General features: G+C 48.9%; 1 protein-coding gene across 1 annotated transcript in view; it reads left to right on the top strand.

Moving 5' to 3' along the window:
• Positions 1–12,512, top strand: part of IGF2R (insulin like growth factor 2 receptor) — a 2,762,372-nt gene that overhangs the window by 2,106,392 nt on the left and 643,468 nt on the right. Inside the window, 1 exon segment of the mRNA XM_069606818.1 lies at positions 1,169–1,431. Coding sequence (XP_069462919.1) covers positions 1,169–1,431 — 263 coding nt within the window.

Below are 12,512 nucleotides of genomic sequence, written 5' to 3'. Positions count from 1 at the left end.
AATATTACTGAGAGGTTAGTAGTTTGTTAGGTGTTGGATGTTGCTCTCCTACCTGCTTCAGGTTTTCCACTGCTTTGTGAGTCAATCGAAGATGTGGAAGGAAGTAATCCATTAAATCAATAAATAACTTCGGTCTGTAATGTTCCTTGTGATGGTTTCGTCATTTCCACAAATTCCTAATGACTTGACAGCCCTCCCCTCTTGATGGATAACTTTTTCCCCGTTCTGCAGTTCTTTAGCAGCTGAATGCGAAGGAAAACGGTGAAACTGTTATGGGGTGCTGTGGACTCCAAATATACTGTCCCTGACGTCGCATCTGGCTTCATGTGCACCCAACAGTGTGGCGCTGATGCCACACACACTATGTGGTGGCTAAAAACATTTCCAGAGACAGTTGGTTGGAGAAAATAGATATCTTAAATAGGAAGGCTGTGTTAAACAAGAGTATTTCATTAGAAGGAACATTACTGAAAAGTAAGTCATTTGTTTTTCTAAATTCCCCCCCCCCCCCTAACTCCTTTGCTCTTCATGGTCAAGTATGTCCTCCCAACATATCCCACCTCACACAACTATACTAATAGCTGTGTAACCCTTTTTATGTTACACTTATAACCGTCATACCAACTTCACACTATGTAAGAACTGGTATGTAATTAGCATTTCCAAACTTCAGTAATTCACTATTTTTGTAGCTATTTTTTCAGTGCTTTGCGTGTTATTTTCGATGTGAGAAATGGTCTTGATTCCAAGAGTTGGCATAAGAAAACGAGTACCTTTCATAATCCTTGGTCTTTCGTGGACTTGAATAAATGGTGTGTATATTTAACGGTAGTCTCAATTGCTGGAGTATCAAATACAAAATCTTTTCTTCATAGAAGGGTAGACCAGTATGACCTATGTAAATATTCCAAAGGTTTTAAATCTGAACACCCCCAAAATCATAATCTAGTTAAAATCTTCGTACTTATCTCTTGATAGACAGCATTGCAAGGTGTGTTCACACTGCGTTTGTGACTCTCCAACAATCTTCCAGCTAGATCCATCCACTTTTTGGCACATCAGTCTGATTATGTTGTTTTATATGAACTGTGTCTGTTTGTGAAACAGTATATGATTCAGTTTAAACTTGGTGCAACATTATGAAAACTAAATTGTCTTCTTCTTTCAGGCATTTGTATTAAAGATGGCCAAAAACAATTTAGCGCTGGAAAGTTTAGCAAAGAGCTTACCTTCAGAGATGGATTCCTGCAGCTTCAATACAGAGAAGGAGATTCCTGTCGTCCCAATACAGAACTAAAACATCAGACTACCTTCAACTTTGTCTGCAAAGAAGATGCAGAGGCAAATAATCCCCCTGTTTTTGAGAGATTCGACAAGAATACTTGCATGTGGTTCTTTTCCTGGCCTACTAGACTGGTTTGTGAGAATTTGGTGAGTAAAGCTAAGCATTCAAATTGACATGGAAAGTTCAAAAATCAATAGTACTGTTTGCATTTGGTAGCATCAAGGTAATTTGTTTGCTTTCTTATTTTTCTTATTTAACATTTGTTGGAAAAAACCTATCGCTAAAAGAATGCAAAAGAGAGGCATTCAAATCAAGTTAACCCTGAATGGTAACATGTGATGGCATTTTTAAACAACTTTCTGTGTAAGACCAACTTGAACAAATTCAACCTAAAGTATATTTGTCAGAGGTTAAATGAAAAAGGAATGGGAAAAGATTGTAAGTGGGGCAACAAAGGAGAAAGTCTGCGTGGAAGTATAGGAAAAACACTACCAGTTCACTGTGAGTGTGGGGTAAAGCAAACTGGACAAATATTGCTAAATTCAGTTTTGAATAAAATGCTGTCATCGAATGAAAACATCTTGAATGCACCCTAGATGTAAAATTTAATTCTAAGACTATATTGTTGAAGCCGGGTGTTCACTTTAAAGCTACAAATTGTAAAATGTCAGGCAAGGCAAATGTAATATAATATTGTTAAAAGAAAAAAACAATCTTCTTGGCTTGGATATTGTGCATACCTGTTCTAGCCATTTTATTAGTAACTGTTAGTCACAAAGTGTGCTCTATCACCACAAATCAGTAAGGCAACCAAATTAATAAAGATAAAGTGAAGCCTTGAGGGCAGTGAATAAGGAATCGTGTTCTCAGAATTCAAGTTAATTTTGTGTGTGCTCTTGTGCTTATGTAGGGATACATATTATGGAATAGACATTTGATCGATGTCATTTCCATTAGAAAGTGCTTTTTGAGTGATCAATAACTTTAACGTCTGTTGGCCAAGTCAGTACCAAGCTGCTTTAAAAATGTCTGTGGGCAACTACATTTCTTTTAGCAGCTTTACTACAGATTGATGTACAGAGGATTAGGCTTGCAGTTATGTGGTTGACACAAGCATTGACTTTTCCCTTTAAAAGTCAGTTACCAATTATCCTGTCCATGAAATACTTAACACCTTAAATGAAAGTTAACCAAATGTTCAAGCTAGATCGCACTTCACTATTTTGCCCTTCTTTCTCCATCAGAAAACCCGGAACGGATTTGAGGAATGAAATGATGCCTTCAAGGACAGTGAGGCCATAGTAAAACCCTTCAATGACAGAGATGTTGTATGTTATGGTGGGGTTCGGGGTGCTAAACACCCCTCAAGACTCTCTAACCCACTTACCTTCACAACAACAGCACAGAATGATATTCTCCACACAAGCAGCTTCTCCCAGCACATAGTTTCTAAATGGCCAGCAGGGTTCTTACAGAGTCAGCCCCGCCCTCTCGGTCTCAATCTGACTATCAGGAAGTGAGAGAGTCCAGCCAAACCCAACCCACACACCCTTTAAGTTCACAGCTGCAGACTATCTGCCCTCATTCCAATTAGGGGGAGGAGGGTGTTTCTATATACGCCAAGCAGGTCCGTTCAGTGTAGTGTCAGACAGGAGCAGTCGGCTCCTGTTTGGGGAAGGCGGGTGAAGGAAGATTGCTGGAGAGGAGAGATGCCGCACAGAGTTTAGAGACTGGCGTCCGGCGTGTGCTGCAGAGGGGAGCTTCAGAAATAGCAGCCAAACACAAGAGGAGGTGATCTCTACAGAAGACAAGAACGTAATGAGAGTTAAAGGGTAGAGGAAGTTGGGCAAAGAGGAAGGAAGTAAAATCAGGAGTGCAGTGGGAGGCTGTAGTAGCAGCAGAGGAAAGGAAGGCAGAAGCAAAACCAGGAGTGGAGTTGTAAGGCAGTAGTAGAAACAGTGGAAAAGGAGAAGCCAGAGCACACAGACTGAGCAAGCCCCAGAGTGCAAGAAGAGCCCCAGAGTGTGTAGAGAGCGAGTAAGATCTAGAGTAAGATCTAGAGTGGGGGGGCGAGAAGGAAGTAAGACCCAGAGTGGAAGGTGGTGGCAACAGGCCAAGGTGGTAGTAAGGAGACAGTAGAAAACCAGCAGGAGGTGGTTGGCGAGAGTGAGGAGACAGAGGACGATACGTCTTCGGATAAGGAGTGTGAAGATTTTTCAGGGCTTGACGAGTATTGGAAGAGAAAGAAGAAAGCAATAGAGTGAAGAGATCAGGATTTTCTTAAGATATTGAAAAGAGAGGCAAGGAGCCAAAAGCAGATAATTCAGGTAGAAGTAGGAGGTTCCGGAGGGCCTTAGGTAGGGCCCTAGGTAGGTCTAACCGGTGGGAGGAGATTCCAGGAGGAGTCAGGGAGCCTAGTGTGTCATTTCAGGGAGCTGGTGGAAAGAACAGTCAGGAGGGAAAGCTAGTAGTGACTGGTCCTATTGCCTCTCTCCTTGCAGACCTAACGCAATCTATAAGAGACGCCAGAGGGTCCTCTAGTACATCCAGGACTCGTTTTATGTTGTGTATGGGTCCCCGGAAAGCTCGGATGTATGCTCAGCTGAGCAAAAGAAGGGTTTGCAGTGAAGGCTAAGACTCAAAGAATGACCACTCATCCTGACACCGGGAAAGCCATCGCAAGAGATGTTTGTGGATGGAGGCAATCCTTTATTTTATCCTGGACTACCAGCAAGAGGAAGCCCTCATCTCGTAAGGCTTGAATATTATTGCATGTGCTCCCCTGACTCTGCCCACCAGTGGCACTTCTCAGTCCCCTTTTTTGTTTTGATGGGAACGGGCCGATTTCACCAGCGCTCCTGGGTTTGTTCGGCCTTGTAATATCATGCGCTCTTCCCCGGATACTTTTTTCTGTCTTTTTATGATCAGGTACTTGGTCTGGCACCACGCGCCTCCCCGGCGCATCTCAAATGTCAGCGGGCTTCAGCAGGTGTCCAGCCTGCGAGGGGCTCTTCCCTACGTCCGATCACCACACTCTTTGCCTCCACCGCCTTGGCCCTGACCACGCCTGGGAGGGTTGTACTGCTTGTGACGTGCTTACATCGCGTGGTCTGAAGAACAGGTTAGCTCGGTGAAGGGAGCTCTTCGAGAAGTCGCCTCCAGAGGACTTGAAGGACTTCATCAGACATAATTCAAGGCCCAAGGTAGGGCCGCTTTTTTCCATCACACCCCGCAGGGATGACTCCTTTCCACAAAAACTCCTGAGTGGGAGGAACCTTTCAGGTTCTCGTACCAGCACTGGTACCAAGGCTGTTTGTTACCGGCCGCCAGGCTGAGGGGGTCAATAGATCCTTCCGGAGACAGTGCTGAGGGGCCACAAGGTTCTTTTACCGGGTCTAGTACCTGCCAGATGGCAGGAGGGTGGGGGGGTGCTTGCACGCAGCACTACCGGTGATACTGCCAATGGCAACACGCCTACCAGGCCCTGTCCTGAGGTGCAGGGTTGGTCTCGTGCTCCACCGCCAAGAGTCCCGGAGGAAGCCAGGCCTAGTGAGCCAAGCACCACGGCTTTGGCACGTGGCACCCAGCTCGACAAGATGGCTGCTCGTTCCGATACCGCCCCTTGGAACGGAGCAGGTGGGAGAACGAGCTACAAGGTGGGACTGGTGTCAACCGGGTACGTGACCTACAGCTTATCCATCAGCATTGCAGAACAGGTTTACCCCACAACCGGCTACACACAGTACGCAGCCGCAGCAGCTGCACAGTACCCCGTCAACATCACCTGCCACCCCACCGGCCTGTGAGGACCGGTTCTTTGAAAAGTTCCTCACTCTCATGAGATCTCCTCAGATGGGGCAATTTTTAGGGATGTGATCAGGGACATGCTCCCTCCAGCCCCTCTGCCTGCACCTATAGTCATTCCTCCTATGGCTCCAGTGCTGCAGCCCCCAGTGCAGCCCCTTCTGCTCTTGCTGGCTCCTTCGATTCAGGCTCCCCTGCCTCCCGCAGGTCAGGCGTTTCCACACCAGCCTCTGCTGCAACCTCCGGCTCCGGTCTCCACACCGTAGCCCTCAACGCCCAGCACTCCTCCACGCGCTCCGGACCAGCCAGAGACCCTGGTGGACAATGACCAGGAAGAGGACCCTGACACGCTGTTGTCAACCAAGGCCTTCCACGCATGGCTCGCAGGTTTGGCAGAGTACTTGGGGCTTCTTCAACCTGAGGTCGAACAACCAGAGGCGGGGGTCCTGGCTGAGGTCCTCACTCTATGCCCCGTAGCTAGAATGGAGATCCCGATGCAGAAGGACGTTCTCGCCTTTGCCAAAAAGGGGTGGCTTAAGCCCCACTCTGCCCAGCCTGTCAATCAGCGCCTCGACGCCAAGTATAGGCAAATGGAGGGGGATCGACTCTTGCTGTCGGCACACCATTAACCGCACTCTTCGGTGCTCACTGCGGTGTCACTCTTCACAAATCCTCAGTCGTCCTCGACCACCTCATCCTCGGCGCTGTTAGGCAAGGAGGATACGATCTTGGAGACATACGGGACAAAGCTTTATTCCAACGCCTCGATGCACCTTCGTCAATCCACCTTGATTGCCATGCAGGCAGCCATTAACCAGAGGCTTTGGTGGGAAATAGATGACTTCCTACCAGAACGTCCGGTGCAGAGCGTGGCACGTTTCAAGGCGGGACTGGCGGAGGCTAAACTGGTGGTGCAAGACATCATGGAGTCCACCGTGGTCCTCATTGACATCTATGGCCGGGCCATATGCATCGCCACGGACATGAGGACCGCCTGCTTCGGGCTACAAAATTCAACCCAGACGTCCAGTAACGCATTTTAGAGCTTCCATTCGAGGGTGGTGACCTCTTTCATTCCACTACCGATGAGGAGCTAGATGAAAAGAAAAACAGTTCCCAAACTGCGAAGTCTTTATCCTTGCAAAGGCCACGCCCAAGGCGTACACCCAGTCGCACCAACACTCCGGGGAGGGGCGGCCGTTCGGTGGGTTGCAGGGATTCCAAGAACGGAGGTCTACGCAGCCTGACAGTTCTCCGAGTCAGCACCAGTGCAAACAACAAAAGGGGGAGAGCATGGGCTTCTTTCAGTCCCTCTCCTCCGAAACAGCCCCGGAGGGAAAGAAGGCATGACGCTTTCCTTCGGGTTCACGTGTCTCCATTGGGGGGGCAGGCTTGCCCTTCACGCACAGTTTTGGCATCAGAAGTTCGCAGACCCCTGGATTCTCTCTGTAGTATCCTTCGGGTACCGTCTACCGATTCCTCAGTCTCCTCCCCTCCACTCCTACAGATTGGGACAGCAACTCTGTTGGCGGAAATTTGGTCGCTTGTTGTGAGCCTGGCAGTAGAAGAAGCCTGAGCCTCCTAGCGAGGCTTGTGCTTCTACTCCAGGATTTTCTCCATACAAAAGAAGCACCAGGCTGGCCTGAGATTTGTGTTGGACGTCTCCACCCTCAACATGTGCCTCCCTCTTCAAAAATTCAAGATGGTTATGCCAGCACTCATAGCAGAGACACTGTGCAAGGGAGACTGGATGTGCTCCCTGGATCTGAAGTTATCTACACGCCCCTGTTTGGCAGCCTCATCGATCCTTTCTGCTCTTCAGGATCATGGGTTGCCATTTCCAATACAAGGTCCTACCCTTTGGCCTCAACTCAGCCCCCAGGGTGTTGACCAGACTAATGAATGCAGTGGCTGCCCTCCTCAGGGCGCAGGACCACCACGTCTACCCATACCTGGACGACTGGCCCGTCAGGGTGAGATCTCTGGAGACTGTGCCTCACACTTCCTCTGCTCTTATGACCACTCTCCACGAGATGGGATTTATTTTCTCTCAACCTCAAGAAGTCTCAGCTGCAGCCTACTCAGAGCCTGACCTTTCTGGGCCTCTTATGGGAAACAAGCTCTGAGAGAGTTTTCCCCTTAGAGGAAGTGATCATGGCCATCAAGAGGGCCGTAAGTCACTTCCTCAAATGAGCGGTGACCTCAGCCTGGTGGCTCCAGCATTCCTACTGGCCGTCCCCCACACGAGACTCAAGATGAGATTACAGCTGCACTTCGCAGCCTCATCGAATCAGGAGCGGGACTCTCAAGCGGAGCTTGTCAGCATTCCTCCTCCTCTCCACCCAGACGTCACTTGGTGGTCCAGGGACTTCAACCTGCGGACTGACAAGCCCATCCGACAGGCACCCCCTCAGAGCACCATCATCACAGATTCTTCCATGGAAGGCTGCGGGGATATGCTGGACAAGCACAGTGTCCATGGAGTCTGCTCCCCGCAGGAGCAGGTATCTCGTATCAACTGGCTGGAGGTGAAAGCTATCTGGCTGGCTCTCAAGGCTTTCCTCTGGTATCCAGTAATTGCATCGAATACAAAGCATTGAATGGATTTTTTTCAAAGGTAAAGGTTTTATTTTAATTATAATGGGGTTTAAGGAGTAAGAAAACGGGTTTGTGGATCCCCCAAACCCCCATTAAAAAAAAATTGAAAAAGAAATGCATTTGATGCTTTTTTTTCATTGCTTTTTTTTTTTTTAGATGCTAAGGCATTTGATACAATCGCTATAACCCCTTTCCTCCTGTTCATTTGGGGGCAATGTCATCCTCCTCCAGACGGACAACTCCACCAGCATGTATTACGTCAACAAGCAGAGTGGCACCAGGTCCCCTCCGTTGTGCAGCCTAGCGGTCAGTATGTGGGAATGGGCCCTGGAGAACATCTACTTGACTGCAATCTACCTCCTGGGGGAGTCCAACCTGGAAGTGGAAAGGCTCAGCAGACTGGGAGCGGACAATTATGAATGGCAATTGAACGATAAGGTCCTGCTCGGGGGTCTCCAGCAGATGGGGGCATCCTCAGATGGACCTCTTTGCCTTCTGGTTCAACAGGAAGTGCCAGCAGTTTGCTTCCTGGCGGGGCAGAGCCCCGGCTCCCTGGGCGACACATTCCAGATACAGTGGAACGGCATGACAGCGTATGCGTTCCCTCCCACACACCTGATCCACAGGGTGATCTGCAAGATAAGGGAATCGTGTCACCTCTGCATCAGTCTGATAGTTCTGTGCCGGCAAGACCTTGGTTCTCGGAGCTCCTCAGCCTCTTGGATAGGCCACCAATTCACCTGATGCTGGGCCCAGCTCACCACCTCTGGCAGCATGGGGGCAGGGTCATACACCCTGCTCTGCAGAAATTAGCCCTTGCACTGTGGTTCCTGAGCAGGTCACACAAGCATCTGAGCCTGTCTCAGGCTAACCTGGACATCATTGAGGGCGCATGGAGCAAGGCTACTTGGAGCCAGTACAAGAGTAAATGGACATGGTTCTGTCACTGGGCGGACTCTGAGATCGACCCCCTTACTTGCACACTGGACGATGTGCTCTCATTTTCGACACCTCGCTCATCCAGGGCGCAACAGGACACCTGCCGCACCTACTTGGCAGCCACCGGCTCCTCCAATCCGGTGGTTAAGCAGCATCTAGCAGGCCTCACCAGGCTCTACCCGCCCATCAAGAAGCCACGCCCCGTGTGGCATCTCAATGTAGTGTTGGGTGCCCTGGTAAAAAAACCTTTCGAACCAATGGCGTCCGCGGACATCAGATTGGTCATAATTGAAACAGCTTTGTTTGTGGGTCTCAACTTTGCTTGCAGAGTCAGCGAGATCTAGGCTGTGGTGGCATCATAACCCTATACTACTTTTCACAAAGATAAGGTGGTCCTGAGAATGCACCCTGCGTTCCTGTCTAAAGTAGTCTCTGCTTTTCATATAAACGAGGAGATAGTTTTACAGACGTTTTTTTGCCGATCCTGAGGACGATGCTCAGAGGGTCTTACACTGTCTGGATGTCAGACGCGCTCTGAAATTCTATATGGTCAGGACCAAGAGCTTTAGCAAGTCAGACGCTCTGTTTGTCTCCTTCGGGGGGGCTCAAGGCCACGTTATCAGGCATCCAAAGCCTCTGTAGCAAGGTGGATGGTTTCAGCCATTAAGGAGGCCTATGAGGGCAGCACAAACCACTTCCAGGTAACATGCACGCCCACGCTGTCGGAGCCAACGCCACGGCAGTCGCTTTCCAGCGGCAGGTCCCGTGGCAGGTCATCAGCAGGACGGCCACCTGCGCCACCCCTTTGGCTTTCTGTAAGCACTACTGTTTGGACCCGGCTCTCAGTCAGACGCTGCTTTCGGACAGGCGGTTCGAAGGAACTTGCTCACTTAAGGAGGGTCACCTCTCCACCCTGGGGTTACATTGTTGTAATCGCCCATGCAGTATGGAGGAAAGGGGATGGGATGTAGGAGTAATTACTAGTTACTCACCGTAGTGACTAACGTACTCCTAGTCCATAGTCCCCTTTTCTTCCATACGTCCCACCATCCTCCCCCCTAATAATACTGGTGTCATTAGGCAATTATGATAATGTCGATGCGTCAATGGGGACTGAAGAGTAGCGCTGGTGGGTGGAGTCAGGAGAACGCATACTCACAGGGCCGCACCCCAGCTAGTCTCTAAATTTAAAGGCGAAGAAGGTTTTTTCTAGTGAAAAAGGTTCTGTCTCTAGCGATGGACGCCCATGCAGTATGGAGGAAAGGGGACTATGGACTAGGAGTACGTTAGTCACTACAGTGAGTAACTAGTAATTTTTGTGCTTCGCTAACTTCCGGACCATGATCCTATGGTATCAGGTTATCAGGTTATTTTATCCCCATCAATAATGTTGCCATACATATAGTCGCCGGGTAATGGCATAGGCGAAAATATATTATGGGGATAATATATGGGGTAAATGGGAGCAGGGGTTGCCCCCACACGTTCATATGGTAATATCGCCGCAAAAAAAGACGCCATTCTTGTAGGGCAAAATGTTTCCAGGAATATCACATGGAACCAATCCTATTGGCTTTATTACTTCTAGTGTAATAGTACTGCTTGACCTTTAACAGGGCCTGAGACGTTCTCTCCGCCAAGTGGGCCGCAGGTTTAGCTTTCCCTATTTTCCGGTGCCTTCCATCCCTGAGAGAATGCAAATGTTTATAGGCGAACTCCTAACCTCCCCCTCCACTTTTTTCCATAAGTGAATTCTGGTTTAAGAGTAGGAAGAAGCCAGGCTTATGGCTGTCAAGGAGTAACTCATGTTTTTGTGGATGTCCTGAAGTCTTTCTTGGATCTCGTGGTCTCGTAGGAGCAGCCATGACCGACTTGTAGTGTAGGTGACACAAGAGCCTCACCCAGTGGGCTCTGGAGGTATAGGAACTCAGACCTCCTGGGCAAGCTTCCTGTGCCACGGTGTAGCACCCCTTTATTTACGTGGCACAGGAACATTGTGGCACACTGTCAGGGGGTGCCTTCGATCTTGAAGCAGGTGAAATAGTCTTCCATAATACTGTGGAGCGCTATAATTCGATCCGATGGGCGAAGCTCCAGCAGTGTAGTAACAGGATCCACAGGAACTGGTGCAGAGGTGAGGGGAAGAAAACCCCAGTAACTGGCAAGGAGCAGGAAATCGGGGAACCAGAATAGCATAGAACAATAGGAAAAGAATCAAAGGGACAGACGAGGACGGGACAGAGAGAGGCCAGGACAGGCAGGAAAAAAGGAATAGAGAACAGGAAGTAGGAACAGGCAGGTAACAAGTAGTAGTGGCCAGAACTAACACAAGGACAGGACTGGAAAGGAGCTTTGAGACGCAATGCCTTCCAGTGCTTCTCTTCCCTTTGTACTGGAGTTTCGCACCCGTGCACGACACATGTTGCCCTGGCAACCCAGGATACTGAGGGATGTCCTGGGTAGCAGAGGGCTGGGCTTCTGCCTCGCCACAAAGAAACCAATATGGAGGCGCCGATGCATGATGCTAGACAACCCCTCCATACCCCACTCTAACCATTACCTCGATCGCATTGCACACTGTGTGAAGAGGGACTTCTCCTGTGAGATTATTCTGAAAGTATGAGGCAATCTCTGTTTTGATCTCCTGGCTGATTTTCCTAAGAATTGGGCTATTAAGTCTCCAGGGTCTGCGAGGAGAGGGAGAAAGGCCCTGCATCAACAGGGAGAGCGAGACCGTGGCGTGGTCTGAAAGAGCTGTGATGTCTATGGTGGAATCCAGAATAGTGGAATCGCAGCTGGATCTCTGGAGGCATCAGTGGGAGGGGAGCTTCCCTTAAGTGGCCAGGGAAGGGCAGAAGCTACCTGACACCAACCCTGGGAGTGACTCTCGGTGGGGGGCCCACATTGGGTGGGACAAACTCCACAGAGGCAAAAATGTTATGTATCAAAATGACCCTTCTGGCATACCTTTTTGGGACACCACATGCACCTTTATCGCATGCCTATATGGCATACTGTGACATAGATGAGGAATTCCCAAATCTGCTTAACCCACAACCTTGTGTTTCCCCCCCTCCCCATTTCTTCCCCCCTTTTTGGTACTGAGACGAGAAAGAGGGATGAAACAATGAGGATGCCTTGAACCGGTAAGCAGACGCTGTGTTCTAGTTTTTGGAAGGTGTTTAAGAATGCTGTGAAGTTCAAAAGCCACACAGCCGAACAGAATGAAGAGAAAATGCAGAGGCAGGCCTGTAAGGCAGCTTGTGTAGGTGCTCACTGCAATGCCGGAGATTAACAATTATTTGTGAATCAGCAGTGAAGCTGACGAGAACGGTGTGAAGAAGAAGTGAACCGCCTGATTGCTATTGGCAGGTTGAGCTACACAGAGAGGCTGCCCGAAGTAACGGAAAGTGAAGCAGGAGCCAGACAACGAACAGGACAAAGTCCCAGTTAACAGCTTGAAGACAGAAGTACGCTAGGAGTGTCTGAGCTGCATGGTTAGTCCAGAGAGAGTGAGTGGGTTACCGGAGTACTTGCCTACGAGAGTTGCATATCATTAAACAAATAAAGTCCAATTAAAATAGTTCGAAAACCAGATACCGATACGAACAATGTTCAGAAAGGATCAGTAATCTGACGTTGGAAAAAGGAGATTAATACAAATCTAAACAGTGTGCAAAATGGGTTGGAAACCCAATGTTTGGAAAAGGTGATTGACACAAACAGTTTGCAAAAGGGCTCGGTGAAGTTGTTGCCAAGAAAGGGGCAGTGGACCACTATCCAAGATGCATTGTTGCTTGGATATGAGAAAAAGTAGAACAGAAAAGACCTGGCAGGCTAGTGAACCAGTCAAATAGTTAGTATGGGACTCACACCCATAAGAGGA

This window comes from Ambystoma mexicanum, chromosome 4p (genome assembly GCF_040938575.1).
Source record: "Ambystoma mexicanum isolate Mex_15411 chromosome 4p, UKY_AmexF1_1, whole genome shotgun sequence".
NCBI classification, from domain to species: Eukaryota; Metazoa; Chordata; class Amphibia; order Caudata; family Ambystomatidae; genus Ambystoma; species Ambystoma mexicanum.
The sequence above is the reverse complement of the archived record's forward strand: the minus strand, read 5'-3'. Positions and strand labels throughout refer to the sequence as shown.